Source organism: Aedes albopictus, chromosome 2 (genome assembly GCF_035046485.1).
Source record: "Aedes albopictus strain Foshan chromosome 2, AalbF5, whole genome shotgun sequence".
NCBI classification, from domain to species: Eukaryota; Metazoa; Arthropoda; class Insecta; order Diptera; family Culicidae; genus Aedes; species Aedes albopictus.
Genome location: NC_085137.1, coordinates 419039302 through 419055793, shown reverse-complemented (window position 1 = coordinate 419055793; position 16492 = coordinate 419039302). Strand labels below are relative to the sequence as shown.

At 36.4% G+C, this 16492-nt stretch overlaps 2 protein-coding genes across 2 annotated transcripts in view; one reads left to right on the top strand and one right to left on the bottom strand.

Moving 5' to 3' along the window:
• LOC109426759 (uncharacterized) overlaps nucleotides 1-15428 on the top strand; it is a 202979-nt gene extending 187551 nt beyond the window's left edge. The window contains exons 6-10 of the mRNA XM_062853543.1: nucleotides 247-387; nucleotides 535-604; nucleotides 711-874; nucleotides 939-1137; nucleotides 14608-15428. Of these exons, the coding sequence (XP_062709527.1) occupies nucleotides 247-387; nucleotides 535-604; nucleotides 711-874; nucleotides 939-1137; nucleotides 14608-14803 (770 nt within the window). The 3' untranslated portion in view covers nucleotides 14804-15428. The remainder of the gene's footprint in view (nucleotides 1-246; nucleotides 388-534; nucleotides 605-710; nucleotides 875-938; nucleotides 1138-14607) is intronic.
• Nucleotides 1-16492, bottom strand: part of LOC109417806 (dnaJ homolog subfamily C member 22) — a 263856-nt gene that overhangs the window by 137947 nt on the left and 109417 nt on the right. The window lies entirely within an intron of this gene.

Genomic DNA, 16492 nt, shown 5'->3' with positions numbered 1-16492 from the left:
GTTACTCATTGGACTCCTGAATTTGTTTTCCTGATTTTCCTGATTACGTTGTTAACCAATTTGGAGAATTATTAGGGGTTTGAAGAGATCCAAAATCATCGGGAAAATCTGTTGAGTCATCTTAAGCTGCATTTTGAACAAATTTTACAAGAATTGTCTTCTGTCTATGAGATACAAAACTCAAATCAATAATTGAAACAAAGACAATGTCTTATCTTACATTTTTTATACTTTTTAAATTTTCAGGTCTTTCTGACGTTGTCAACATGCTCATCACCAAGTGCCGAAGTTTGGTAATAGATCCAAAGAATAATCTCGGTTTCACCCCACTGATGAAGGCTGCCCTCCAAGGAAGGACACGATGTGCCAAGTTGCTGCTATTTGCTGGTAAGATTTTCATAGTATAAAATCATATGAATTCCCATACTAGGAGAAATTTTAAATTCACTTACTATCCAGTTCTGTTTATGTTTTTGGAAAGATATTATCCATTGAAAATTGTGTTTTCTTCTTTTCTCGCAACCATTCGGATAGGGGCATCTCCGGTCGAGACGGACACCGGCAGGGGCTTCCGGGCTGAGCAGTGGGCCCGGTTCTGCGGAAGGTAATATTGGCTTTTTCCTTTCACTTAACCTTAGGAAACAATTCCTCCCGGAAAACTGACGACGAGCGAGTGATTTCTAGTAAGTTTTTAATTTATCACCTTACAGACACACGTGCGCCGAAACGATAGAACAGTGCGCCCGGGCACGGCTGCTGGATAAGTCTGCCCCGTGTGGAAAGTGGTCACACGATATAGTGCTTCCCGGAGACAAAAGTGTACTGAAAGCGACCAGAAGCAGCAGCATCGCCGGACAGACAGCCAATCCTAATGGTAGGTTTAATCGTGTGAGCCTTAGCTTAGCAATTTTCGTTAATATTCTCGAATATTGTTTCAGGACTCCGCTCCAAGTTCCGCAAAGTATTCCCCTTCAATTTTTCCTCAAAAGACAAACAAGTGGCCAAGGAGGTGGACGAAAACTACACCAAGGATCTGGTAAACTATCTCAAATCGGCCACAATCTGCGTAAGCGGGCCCGCCTTGTCTGCCAATAGAAAAATCATCCAGAGCCTTATCCGACCACTAGAAGTGCCAAAGTAAGAATGCTTGAAGTAAACCATCACCTCTCTCACTCTTTCTCTCTAACGTCCCCACTCCAACCAAAATAACCATTTTGCTTATCGCCCAGCCAAAGTCGCAAACTGCAGAAACGCTAATCATCTGTACAGTCACTAACTAACCCCCCGAGCCTGAAACAATTGAACCGTAGATTTGTGCAACCCACCCACATTTGGACGATCGCTTTGAAAAAAAAAATCACATTTAGAGGACCACCAGGGAAGCGGTACTAATAAGAAAGCCAAGATTCCCCTACTTAACAGATGCACAGATAGTAGCAAAGCTAAACGAAAAATAATGCACCTAAACCTCTGCCTATCGCCACATAACTAACACATTCAGTTTGCGAAAGCAGCCAGATTATCGCGCCTATAAAATAAGTAGTATGTGCCATAACATATCAATTAAAGATATGCTCCGAATCGAGGAGACTATTGCTCCATGTTCAAATGGGACGTTAGCTATCTGTTCTATGAGCTCATCCACAGTTATTAACTAAGAGCTTCCTCTGCAGTGACTATTTTGCATGTGTAAATCGTGTAACAGGCACGAAGCTCAGGTATCAGAAGGCCGGCTCCAGTGGCACGTTATCCTCCATTTGGGGCATTTGTGCCATCGCCAAAATAAAAGCCTATTTCATCATCTACCTGAGGGAAAAGGAAGTAAATAAGGATTAGGATAATGATAGGTACAACTAGGGAAATAGCAAAAAAAATACCCTGGAAGAGGATACTAGGAAACTAGTACCCTGTCACTCTGTCAGCCATGGTCTACTAGGTGAACTTAAGTTAGTAAAAAAATACCAGCGAACTCGCCTGCTGCAGAATGATAATCCTCCAAGAATTGCTTCAGGCACTCCTTCAGAAATGCCTTCTGTATTCTCCCACAAATTCCTTCAGATTTAAGAGCAACTGAAGAAAAATTGCAAGTGCTGGGGCTGGGATCGTGCCCATGACCATTAACTTATGAAGTGAACGTGTCACGGGTCTCGGCTCTTTTCAAGGAGTTCTTTCTAAGATTCCTCAAGCAGTTTCCTAATTTTTTCTTTGGATTCTTCCAGGAGCTTCTTCGAGGATTCCCTCAGGAGTTCTTTTACGAATGTCTCCTTAAATTCCTTCTGGAATTCATTTAAGATTTTCCAAGTTTAACTAGAAGTTTTTTCGGTGGTTTATCCAAGAGTTCCTTCAAAGGTTTCTCGTTCTGGGAATTCCAATCGTGATTTCTTCGGAATTCACTTCTATGTTCTTAGGATTTCTTGAAGAGTCTTCTGGGATTTCAAGAAGTTCCTTCTGAGATGCCTCCTAGAATTCTTTCTGGGATTGATCCAGGAGATCTTTCCTGGATTTCACCAAGAATTTCTTGCGAGGTTTTTCATTAGCTCTTAACGGGATTATTCCAGGAACTCCTTCTTGAATTTCTTCATGAAATTCTTCCATACTTTTTTTCGGGGATTTCTTTAGGATTTTATCCGGAGATTACACCAAAAGTTTCCTGTGGGATCCTTTCAGGAATTTCCCCTGGATTTATTCCAGGTTTTCTCCACAAGTTTTCTCCGGGATTGCTTAAGAAGTTGTTTCCAGACATTTTTCGGAAATTCCAAGGATTCGATCAGGAAAAACTTCTTGTGGGATTCCTCCAAGAACTAATTCCAGAATTCTTTTAGGAACTCCTTCAGAGATTACTTAGGGATCGCATCCCAGCGTTTCTCTCCATTCCTCAAAAAAAAATTATGGAATATCTTACAGCAATTTTGTATAAACTCCTCCAGATGTTCGATCTGGGTTTCCTTCAAAAGCTCTTTCTGAGATTACATTTCTCCAGGATTTGGTTCTGAGAATCCCGGTAAAAGTACTTCTGAAAACATTCCAATAGGAATCCCATTCGCTGAAGGAGCCATTATAGAAATCTCAGAAGGAACTCCGGGAGGAGTGCATGCCAGATGGAACTTCTTTAGGAATTTCAGAAAAAAAAACTCCTGGAAGAATCACAGAGGGAACTTCTGAGGGAATCCAGGTATACCGCTGAGAAAATATCAATTGAATCACTCATATAAAATCACGTTGGAGTTCTCCAGAGTCACTCTGGAATTTCCCCGGAATCTCAAGAAACTCCTCGAAAATCTCAGAAGGCTCTTGAAGAAATCATAAAAGAAAGGAGGGAATTCCGGACGGAAATTCTGGAGAAATACCGGAAGAAATCACGGTTGAAACTCCCAGAAAGCGGAATCTTTGAGGGAACTATTGGATAAGCAACTTCTGGTCAAACTTGGAAAAACTTGGATGAATCCTTGGATAAATTCTCAAAAGAGGAAACCCTATGAGGAACTTTTTGACGAATCCTATAAGAAACTTTCTGTGGATTTCCAGATTAAATTCCTGGAGGAACAGCAGAAGAAACTGCTGAAGTAATTTCGGCAAGAACTCCTGGGAGTCCCTCGAAGGAACCTCTGGAGACACGGTGCTCCCCAGACTGTTATAATAAAATAAAAATCTTCAAACAATCGGTGCCCATCATTCGTTTTTTATGACTGGGCAAAATTTGAAAAAAAATCGTAAAGCCCACTTTTGAGTTACGCCTTTTAAATGGCGTATAACCCTAAATTCAAAGAAAAAATTGAAATATTTTTATACTCTACCATTTCTAACGATTTGGATGAGATATTTTTATGAAGAATTGGATTGCATTGAACACCAGTAGAGTCAAACATAACTTCGGCTGATTTGTTGATGGAAGTGTGAACATTTGATTGTTGTAATATGAATAAGTGAGTACTTTTACGAGAAATTTACAATACATAAAGTCTATGTCATGTACTTAATACATGATAAAAGGTGACAAGAAAATTTAAAAAATCATAAATTGAAGGAGAAAGAGTTGAAGAAAATTGAAGAGCCCAGATGCAAAGGGGTCGGGTGTAAGTAACCATTTTGTCGATTTTGAACTAAGCATGTCAAAAAATTCTTCAGGTTTCAAGCTTTCAGGAACTGTTCAAGATTATTTTACAACGATTAGAAAAAATACAATAAATCGGAGAAAATTGGGTCGATTTTGAAACTTCATACATTTTGTATGGAATGAACAATTGGTGAAAAACTTAAAACCTCATTTACTCGAAAGTGGGTTTTTGTCACTTACACCCCTTTGCTAAACCCTTTCTATTATATTCTTGAAAGTTTATCCATATAAGTTCGTTTTCACACATGAATGAAAAACAAAATTAATCTCACATAAGTATGAGGCGTGTCAGAGCCCAACAAAATATCTTAAAGCCTGCGCACTTTAGTATCGGTACACTTACAACCGGCTGCAGATCAAAAACGGTTTGACCTAGAAAAAAATGTTGTAAGAAGCAATTGCAGCTTATCTATTGTATTTTGTAGGAAAAATATAAAATTAGCAGTTTTTATTTCTTTAAGATAAATTTTTTATCTGATTGTGTAATTCATGCCATTTTCTTCTGCACAAACCAATTATCGTCGTTACTTGCAAATTTCACAGCATACGGGCTGGTGTTTTACAAGAAGCAAACTTCTATTCATCAAAGATATGCTCAAACAAGTAACGACATTGCGCTCTTGATAAATATGGTTTACAAGACCATAACACAGCGTAACAAAAAATAACTTTTTGTCTGTCTCAAGAGCAAACTTATGTGTCTCCGAAGGATTTTGGGCCGCTGAATCCGAGTCCGGGCTCAGATTTGCTTTAACACGTCACAATTTTGAGCTCCCGAGCAGAAGAGAATAACAACAGCATAACAAAATGCGTTATTTTGGCAAAATAACTGCATAATGGAATTAGTAATTTTTATGTTATTACCATAACATATTGAGTTATAAACTTGTCTGTCATAAGCGGCAAAATAACAAGTCACATAACAAAAATTTGTTCCTGGAAAATCAATTCAATAACATGTTTTGTTAGTGTCAATAACAACTTAATAACAGTGAATTTGGAAAATGTTTCAATAACAAATTTTGATATTAAAGAGTTATTGATAACATTCCGAAAGCAAAATTGGTTATGATATCAAACGATCGCATATGCTGTTGAACTAGTCAAACTCACGAGTGAGTATGAGCAGTACACCTTAAACTCACCGTGAGTATTACTCACATTTGAGTAAGCGCTGTACAACTCACACTCACTCGTGAGTATTGACGTGCATTTACTCACTCACGAGTATGCTTTACTCATATTCATAGGTAATCTAAAATTTATCTAAAGGCTTGGAATCCTATCAAACATTAAAATGGTATGTTTTATTGGGGCGAATGTATTGAATCAGTAGACAAGGTTTTGTCAATAATTCTATTGTTATTTTTTTATTCTAGTGAATTGTAACTTACTGCTAGTTCTAAGCGCTCCGTTAAGGGCGGTCCTGAATAGGTCCCCTTTGAGCCTAACAGCTCAACGTGAGGGCTTTTTTTTTTGAACTTAAACCTCTTGTAGACAGTGATCAATCCCCTGAAATGGCTGTCATCCACATATAACTGGCGTGAAGCCAAAAAATTGGTGCAGGACGTGCTGCTGATTTGAATGGGCGGTTGCATTAAGGACAAACGTCTTCAAACTCCGCTTCAACAGTGCATCAAAACTTCAAACGCACAAATCTCAAGAAGCAAGCTCCAAATAACAATGCATTTTATTATTCTGTTCTTGCTCACTTGTAATAAGCTTAAGAAAAAAGAAGATCAAGAAGAAGTTCAGCGTTGTTTTAAATGGACGAAATGTATTTTCATGCTTGTGCGTCTTGTAAATTTAACAAAGAACACTAAACGCATTGAACAAAATTTGTTTAATGTGTACACGCTAATCCTCAGTTACCCAGATTGATGTCAAAGCGACCCAGACTGAGCAAAACTGCAGTTACTCTAAACTGAGTAAAGGCCCCTTTACTCAAATCTGGGTTACCGATGTTGGTGGCAAAATCTGGGTAAACGATACCCAGCTCCTCCGGGGCCTTGATTTTGTTAATTTATTTCCAAATTAGATTTTGATTAAAGCTCTCAGTTGCCACGTGCTATTCACTGGAAAACAGTTCCCCGGAATAATTCCACTGTTTTCCCGTCATTTATCGGCATATTTTTCGCGAAAACATTCATAGCTTCCAGCGTTCTCCTGACCGCCGCCATATTCTCAAGCCGAAAAGTGACAAAGTGCCGATTACCCAGATCTTTACCCAAATTCAGCGAATCTGGGTTTTCGGGTTACCCGGATTTTGACAACTGCTAACAACATAAAAATCCGGGTCGAATCGACCCAGTCGATGGGTAGTTTCAGGTTAGCGTGTACACGATCGTTTCTCAAATGCACGATAATTCGTACGACGAAGTTCGCTTCCGCACGTAGCAGATTGAAAGGCAGGCTGAAATTTCGTAAACGAGCCCGTGACACCCCACCAAAGGCGGCGGCTTCAAGAACTAACGCTTTCTTCAGGGGGTTGGCAAAGATAGCAATTTAGAAAAAAGTAATTTTACGGAATCGTGTGTGTGCTCGATTGGTAGCCGATTTGACAGTTCGATAGCAGCAGACTAACATTTAATGACCTGCTGTAAAGGCGCATATAATGTTGAATTAATGCCATTTTAGCTGCTTATTGGTTACCTGGGTGTGATTACTGGCCATGTTACTGGTAGTAATTTGCTCGGCAGTTTTTTTTTTCTTTATATGTCCGAGGCTCATATAATTAGGGTGGTCCAACTTTATATGAAAAAAAAAACTAAGACTTGAAAAAGTTCATGAGATTCTTTCAGAATATGTTCCTTTTGTCACCCAGAAGTTCCAATAAAGTGTTGTTCCAATTCTATCAAGTCTAAGCACTTTTTTATGACACATCCAGCAATAGAGCACAAAGTTGTGCCTGATTCTAGCAAAAAAATTGCTTAAAAATTAACAATTCATTTTGTTGGTTTTTGCTTTGCTGGGTGCGTTTAGTGTGTGAGTTTCATGTTTGAAAGTAGAGCACTCAAGTAAATTTACTAATTTTTGTAAATTTTAAATTACAAACTGATCAAGTATTTAGTATGAGGAAAAACGTTACTTTTCCTTACGGAATAATAGAACGCCCTTTTTTTGCGCGCAGAAAAACTACAGCTCTTTTAGATCTACAAGGAAGGCGTTACCAGTGTATAACTTTTTTCCTTACTTGCCTGCTCAAGTAATTTTGAAGCGAAACCACTACTTGACCATTACATGCCCTATCTTTTTGCACAGAAACTAGCCATATGGGAAAAAACGATCAAATGTATGCAGAAGAAAAAGTTTTAAATGTTTGGACCTAGGAGATGCTGTTATTGACCCTACCATTTTTTATTTGAAGGTAGGTAAATATATGCCAAACATCTTTATTGAATACCGTAAAGTGACCCGACGTATGCGAAAAAAGTTATACCCTTAACAAAGTGTGGCGAAATATAGAAATTTCCAAGTTGATGATATTACTTTGCATGCGTAGGTAAACAATAAGAGGTTTTAGCCTATGGTGCCAAAGCTCTCGAGCAGATCCACCTTTCCTCGAAAACTGTGCCTAGTATATAAATAATCAACATTGCAGCACAGAACAAACGAAAACATCATTTCAAACCAACAAAAATAACTTACTCACTAAACTCACCGTGAGTAAAATGAGTAACTCACGCGTGAGTAATGACGTCATACTCTCGCGTGAGTATTACTCACTTGTGAGTAATACTCACGCGAGAGTATGACGTCATTACTCACGCGTGAGTATACTCATACGCGAGTAGCTCACAGCGTGAGCATTACTCACAAATGAGTAAGGTGAGTGAGTATTTTTTACTCGTGAGCATGAGTTTCGCAACACTGGCCTCCACTTTAACATCCTATTCTACATCATATTTGACATCGTGTTGGCTGAGAATGCTATACATATTTATCATGTGAGAAGGGTGGAACAATCATTCCGAACTTCAGTTTCTCTCTTCCCTCATAGGCGTATTTTCAACTATTCGTATAATCTTTGACCACTAAATAGGTAGATCCGACTTCATCCTCTGGAAAGATAGGGAAAACATGTGAAAATACAAAATATTTCTGAAAAATCCCTTTCAAAACCATCTACAATTTTAGATTCAGCTGTCTGTATTAGATTCGTTCAAACAAGTTTACTCAATAAGTTTGACATTTTTATCATTGAAATTCTCATGTCAAAGGCGGAATCTGGAACGTCCCTTTCAAACACCACCTTCAATATCGTTTGCTATGTTCTCGTTTTGATGTATGTAGGGTACTTTTCAGCTACAACTCAGTCAATTTCAATCCTCGCGCCGCCCTCACGTTATACACCACACCTCTTATCAAATGTGATACCGTAAGCGTAACATACTTTGCGCACCTAGGGCCTAACTTTGCGCATTTTTTTAAAAATCGTTCAACAATTTTGCTAATGCATTATTAGTATTCCGTGGGAAAAGTTTGCTTGCACTCTGTCTCAGTTAGGATGTAATAAAAAATGGAAGAAGAAGACAAATTGATGAGAGAATATGCAGTTGTTCCCCTCACTCACGAAATGATGTAAATAGCGTTGTAGAATGACGTAGGTTTTTTTTTCAAAACTTGTTTTAGTTTTGATAGCAATAGCATAAAGTACTTGTACACTTTCAATAATACAATAATAACTAAACTTGTTCCACAACAAAATGTAATATTAAAATGTTTTTTTAATTGCTGTTTACTAATAGCTTGGTCATAACAAAATAAGATTGTCCAACAAAACATGTTATGGAAACGTAATACCTTGATAATTCAATAATAACACAAGATATAAAAACAGGTTTTGTGATTTCGTAGTTATTAATTTGATATTCCCCTCTGCTCGGGCTATACCTCAATTTATAGGGCAAAATATGCGATTTTGGGCTTTTTGACTGCTAGCCATTAAGTAAGGAAATATTTTTTTAAAGCAATCAAAAGGGTAATTAGTCAATTCACATCTAAATTAATGACTCATGCAAAATATTTCGTTTTACCAAATCGATTTTGATAGTTTTAAACGATTTATGTTAGGTACGACATTTCCCATACAAGTCATCCTCCAAAAGTTGCATGCAAGTTTTCATACTAACATAAAATGCTTAAATCTATCAAATTTGATTTCGTCAAACAAAATATTTGGCATGAGTCGTTAATTTAGATGTTAATTGACCAATTAACCTTTTGATTGCTTAAAAAAAATATTTCCAAGCATAATGGTTTGCAGTCAAAAAAGCCCAAAATCGCATATTTAGCCCTATAAATTGAGGTATAGCTCAAAATTGTGACGTGTTGGAGCAAATCTGAGCACAGATTCGGATTCAGCGGCCCAAAATCCTTCGGAGACACATAAGTTTGCTCTTGAGACAAAAAAAATGTTGCGCTGTGTAATCAACATACTGGCTAATTGTCCATTCACGCTATATTTGAAGCATAATTTTGTTCAAAGTATTTTTTTTATAAAAAAATATTTCCTGGGATCGTTTTTGGATCTACAATTCCCTAATTCAAGTGGCCTAACATAGTTCATACCGAAACCTGGATCAATTTTGGAATTATTAGCAGTTTTCCCGCACAGCATTTGAAAATTAGCAGTCATAAGGCAAACTCCTCCTTATAAACCTAAAATTATACAGTTTTCATGAGAGAAACACTGAAAACCATATGAAAACCATTATGAAACTATAGATGTAATTCTATGATCACAAATAAAAATAAATCAGAGTAGATTCGGTTAAGTTAAAAAATAGCTTAAGATATTTCACATTATTAAAACACATCCAACGAATTTCGTCAGCAAACGCCCATACAGCTTTCAAGCCACGATTATTCATATTGTTCTGCGTCAAATCATTGGTTTCTTGTATACCAATACTATTCGTATAGTATACTTCCCGTATGCGTATTTGCTGAACTAAAGTTAATGCGAAAACATTTTTTTTTACCTTAAGTATGTGTGAAAGTCTTTGATTTTCCATAAAACCCTTCAAAGGTTTTCTATTGCTATATTGGTAATTTCAAAACAATAGTTTACCTTCCTTAATTAATATAATCATAAGACCTTAAACGATTCTATACTGCGAAATTGGTGGATTTGGCAATTTTTAATTCTTACATAAATCTTGAATCTAACGATGATTGGTTTTTGTTCAATTTGTGTAGAAAAAACTGGCACTATTTATGAATTCAGATCAATAGTTCATCAAAACAAATAAAAACAGATAGATAGGCTTCAATTGCTTCTAACAACACTTTTTTCCAAGTGAAACCGTTTTTGATCTGCAGCCAATTGGAAGTATATCGATTCTAAAGTGCGCAGGCTTTATTCAAGGAATGGGTTTAAACATTATTGCTACAAGATGTTAATTCCTTTTCCAGAGTTTTATGTCTCTTGTGTCTAATAACATTTAAATATTAATTATTCTCAAGTGTTGCTAAAGTGATATCTAATGCGATGTTTGACCTTTCTAGTGTGAAGCATGTCTTTCAAGACCAGATCTCGTCTGATGCGTGGGCTTGGATCGCGATTCCAATGTACCGTAAAACGGGGTATCTTTGATAATGCGGGTATCTTTGATAGTGCGACTGGCATCGTATAGTTTATCTTATAACTATGATTCCTTCAAACACCAAAGAAAAAGGCAAACGTAGATCAATACTATACATATGAAAGTTCATCTTACACATATTTTCATTAAAACATAGTTTATATACAACTTTTTGGACAAAAAATAAAAATTGGTAATATTTTTGTCTTCTGTCAACCTCTTCAAACAATCTGCTATACGACTTCGTTTAAACTATTTTTTCAATGAATGGACTCTTATTCTTGATAGATTCATCATATTAGATTCCAAATCTGGCCTTGAATCTCTTAACGAAGTGTGTTTTTACGAAATGGAAGCAATTTTGTAAATTGTGACAAAAATCTCCATATATCGATAAACGCCTAAAAGTATGCAATGCCTTTGTAATTTCATCAAGATAAATCTATGTTGTTCAAAATTTGTTAATAAACTCATCATGAATAACACGTAATTATATGTTGATGTGCCGAAACATATATTTTTACAAATATAATGATTTCTGATAGCTAAATTCACTGTGTTTTTCACTCAGTACTCCACAAACTCATTTTTATATGTAGAATTTAGTAAAAGATCAATGTTTTGATATAAAAAATCCATCTGATATATTCCACAAGGCTTCTCTAATCATGATCATAATGTGTTATTCAGGGCACTGATAGTTGATAGTTTTAATGTGTTTTTCAGGGCACTATCAAAGTTACCCCAAAATGGAAATCTGATTCTCGCTCATATGGAAAACTAAAAGTCACCCAAAATATTTAAAATCATCGAATCTTTCAATTGCAATTGATAACTGATACCCTAGTACTTGTTTAAAAAATATAAAACTAGGAAAAATACTGTTACATGGAAAAATATTAAGAAAATTCGCTGAAAAACTATCAAAGTTACCCCGTTTTACGGTACTCACAAAAACGAGTGCACTTTCTTTGACAGGAAAATAATACAGAATGGGAATATATATTGGACCAAAAACACATAAAAAGTTATTTTCAGGATACCATGTCATTTCTTCTGATACAGAAAAAAAACTCGTAGATCAATCTGTGAAGGCACTCTTGGAGGAATTCCAGAAGCTCCTGAATGAATCTTAGAAAGAACTCTAGGAGGAATCTGAGGATAAACTTCAGAAGGAATTTTTGGAGAAATTCAGAAAGAACTTCTGAATGAATGACTAAAGCAACTCATGGGGGATTATCATTTTGCAACCTATCGTGGAGCAGACCTGGTGTGGTGGTTAGAACACTTGACTATCACGCCGAGGACCTGGGATCGAATCCCACTCCCGACATACTCACAAAATGTGGGTTCTTCCTTCGGAAGGGAAGTAAAACGTGGGTCCCGAGATGAACTAGCCTAGGGTTAAAAATCTCGTTAATACAGACAAAAAAAAATTTTTGCAACCATCGAATTCTCCGGTATTTTTTACTAACTGAAGTTCATTCGGTAGCCCATGGCTGTATATACATAAAAATTCAAAAAAATAAAAAACGGCATTGCACATGCACGGTGGGTGTCTGTGACAAAAAACATTATCGAAAAAAAAAAATCAGTATCGCTAAGTCAACCACCAAATGGAAGCTAATGGTCTTCTCTTTCATTTGGTGCTGAGAGGGAAATGTTCGATCGGGGGGTCTGGAACAATTTTTATTTTTTTCGTGATTTCTAGAACAAATTTCCAAAAAACTACCCATTTTTTGGGTACTTTGCACACATAATTTGTATGGGAAAATTACTCCCGATAGATCATTTCGCGCTTAGCACCAAATGAAAGAAAAGACTTTGAGCTTTCATTTGCTGGGTGACATGGCGAAACTGATTTTTTTTTTAATAAAATTCTTCTACCATAGACACCGTGTGATGGAGACGCATGGTCATTCCATATGTATATGAGCACAAAACTATAAATTTTCAAAAAAAAATGCAGCTCAAAAACGACTTGAAGAACATCACATTTTTTGATAATTTATATAAAAATTTTAGAGCTATCGTTAAAAAATATAAAAAATATAGTCGTTGTAGTCGTTGTGAAAATCATAAAAAACCGATATTTTGAACCTTTTTGCATAATGAAGTTAATCAATTTTGTTTTGCGATATTTTTTTCCTTAAATCTAGAACTAATAATCTTTACATTCGTAAAAAAAGATTGAAAATCGATCAATTGGTTCAAAAGTTATGACGGTTCCAAAATAAAAAAGAGAAATGTAGTTTTTTTTGATTTTTAAAATGGCCATCCTAATGGCGAAAAAAAAAATACGTGTCTAATTATTTTCGGTATCGATTATTCCTATCGAATTTGAGCAATATTGTAGCACATTTATTTATGAGTCTATTCTTTTTTCACCGTATGCATAAATTAAAAAGGGCATAAAAAGAGGGAATTTTATACATAAATTAGGTCAGGGCTTTAATATGAGGAAATTTACTGCGCGAAAACAGGTCTTGCTCCTGGGCATTTGAGATGCGGCCAATAGGGTTTCCAGGAAGTTGCCAAAGAGCCAAAAAAGGGGTTCCAAGGGGCTTCAGGGAAGTTTCACGGGATATCAGGGTACAGTTTAAAGCGATATTCATTGTATGAATACCTACTCATTCGGGACCGTGGAAACGTTGAAATAAGCCGCATTAACTTCATCGTTGCTGTTTTTGATGTATTTTTTCTTATGCAGGGTGTTGGGTTCCTGAGTGCAAACTTTGTAAAGGGTGAAAGAGGACCAAAAATGGTGAAAAAAATTATTCTACGCATATGGTCAAATCTTAACCGTTACGTAGTTATTGAACTTCCCATGTTTTTGACTCATATTGCCTTAACTGGTTATAGCTTGAAAATATTGTCAAACTTATCGCAGTTTTTTTATTCGAAAGATTATTTAATTTTCTATCAAATGGCATCTTTGAATCGATTGTTTTAGTTAAATAACTAAGTTTTCTATAGCATAATAGCTAAAAATAGTGTGTTTTATTTTGTTTTCGTCAATTGTCTTTGAAACATGCGTAATAAATTAAAATTCTTTCTTTGGCAAAGTTGTGGCCCCTATTACACTCTACAATTCGTTCTTTGACACCAAACTTCTAACTCTTATTGTTTTCTTGCAATTTTGATTTAAATGTGCGGCACAGTGCGCAAAAAAGTGCTTACCATGACAGTTGCTAATTTATGATCTGAAATGCGCTTATAACATTGTAACGTCAGCAAATTCAATTTTGAGTAAAGCTTTACTCTAAAATGCGATGTTTAAATCGAAATTGCAAGAAAACGATAAGAGATAGAAGTTTGATGCCAAAGAACGAAATGTAGAGTGGAACAGGGGCCAAAACTTTGCCAAAGAAAGAATTTTAATTTATTACGCATTTTTCAAATATAATTGACAAAAACAAATTAAAACACACTACTTTTGAGCTATTTGCTTTAGAAAACTTAGATATTTAACTAAACCAATCGATTCAAAGATGCCATTTGATAGAAAATTCAATAATCTTTCGAATAAAAAAACTGCGATAAGTTTGGCCATTTTCAAGTCATAGCCAGTTAAGGCAATAAGAGTAAAAAACATGAGATGTTCAATAACTACGTTACGGTTGAGATTTGACCATGTACGTAGAACATTTTTTTTTCACCATTTATGGTCCTCTATCACCCTTTAAAAAGTTTGCACTCAGGAACCTAACACCCTGTAGATGGAGCAATTATTTCTATTTCCAAAAAAAGAACTTGAATAGTTATCATGTTATGGTGCATACTGACCTTTCAATAGTTGCGACAACCTTCAGCCAATCAATGTACCCACTAACTTTAACAACATAAATTATAATTTAAAAAATCTGCAAATCACGTGTCAACTTCACCACGAAAATCCCTCCGTAGACTAGAAGTGACCTACGCCAACAATAATGCGCTGATCAAAAAGTACGAAGCTGCAGACTACTCCTCCGGCTGCGGCGGCGGCAGTGGAGGCAGCAGCGACGACAACCGGCAGGACACAACCTCGGACGAATCGATGGACAGCAGCAGTCGGCAAGCTTCGCCAATTCCGGCACCACGAAGCAAAGTGAAGAACTAGCTGGCACGCCGCGCCGGCCGCACATGCACTCGATTACTACTAGTAGCACGCACGCGCGCGCGAAACTGATTTGCGTAGCTCGAAGCGGCGAAGATCTACAAAGTCTTTTGTTTAAACATAGGTGTAGTTTAAGTGGAGTAAATGCATATGTAAGGTTCAATGTTCGTAACCGTTTAGTATACTCTGTACCAAAAAGTGCATTGTTGGAAAAAAAGTAAGTAAACATTACGCATAAATTCCTATCTCAAGTAATTTCATCAGAGATCTGATAGAAGCCATTTGTGTGTTAACTTCCCAATTCGATAACCTAGATGAATACAAGCTATGAGAAAAACTATTCAAATTTTTAACTAATTATATACAAACATTTTGTGCTACTGATAGACTGCGCTAGGGAGAACATATTTTTACTGCTTATCGAAGACTATTTACTACAACTTTTCAGAAAATTTCTTCTTACTAGGTTTGTACCATTGCTTTTCACTGTAGGCTATCGAAGAATTCTCGTTAGGATTAGTGCTCGAACAACAACGTGAACACATGGACTTTCTCTACTCCCATACTACGATGTATGTGTACGCTGTTCAAACTTAGGCACTGTAAAATATATGATTGCCTATATTAAGTGTTGTCTTTTACATGTAAGAACGTATCCGATTGACCCCTCCCCTATATTCCAAATGTATTTCGAATAAAGCGTATAATAGACCACCGAGAGCCTTAGACACATTCCCCGCACTTCTACACCGTGGTTTTTGAACTTCGTTGAACGATATTTCAGTGCTCCTGCTGGCGATTTTGATTCTTTTTCACCAAAATTTGAATAGTACTTAAAACATTGAAAAATGTTTCGAGAAAGTAGCTAATTTCTTGGCGTTAAGTCAAAATTTGCCATTTTTTGCGATGGTGTCCCGTTACGCATTATTTCTTGATATTTCTTGAAGTAAAAAGCTCCAATTTTCATTAACAAAGCATGAAATGAATCTTCTAATCAAATCTGATCGTTTGATATACTGGTTGGCATGTGTTCAACAACAAAACCATTTTTGGAAGCAAAAGTTTGATTCTCGCGCAAAACGTAACGCGTGGAATGTGTCCTTAGATCATACTCGATGTAAAAAGTCAGTGACAGATGCCATCCAGTTCGCGTTGAGTTGTTCGTGCCACGAATTCACTGGACTCGATCACTGGATACAAGTCAAAAGCAGAAACTGTTCAGTTCATTTCGGTTCTGTTCTTACCTATTTCATATTGTTACCTTCAAAAAGGTCCCATTATTTTTGTAAATATCTATTTGTATATATTATTTCTTCAATTTTATTTTCCTAGTTAATTTCACTATTAATATTATTATTATTATTATTAAAATAATTAAATTGGCTTATTACTTAATCTTTAACAGAATTGGAGTTGCATTCACAAAAAAAAGTTTGAAATTAAAATGAAAAGAAAATTAATGAAATTAAAGAATGATCGAATTTTCCAAAACACCCTGCCCATCCCTAAACCCTTTTGCATAACGCACCACCACCACTATGTTCGGCGCCGATGAGTTGCCGACGACGCCGACGCCGACCGCGAGACGATCGCCGAACGAGGCAACAAAACGGCTTTGCACCATGAAGCCGCAGCTAATAGTGAACAAAAGTGCAATACGGGCCAAACGCGACAGCCATCTTTTTTATCTGG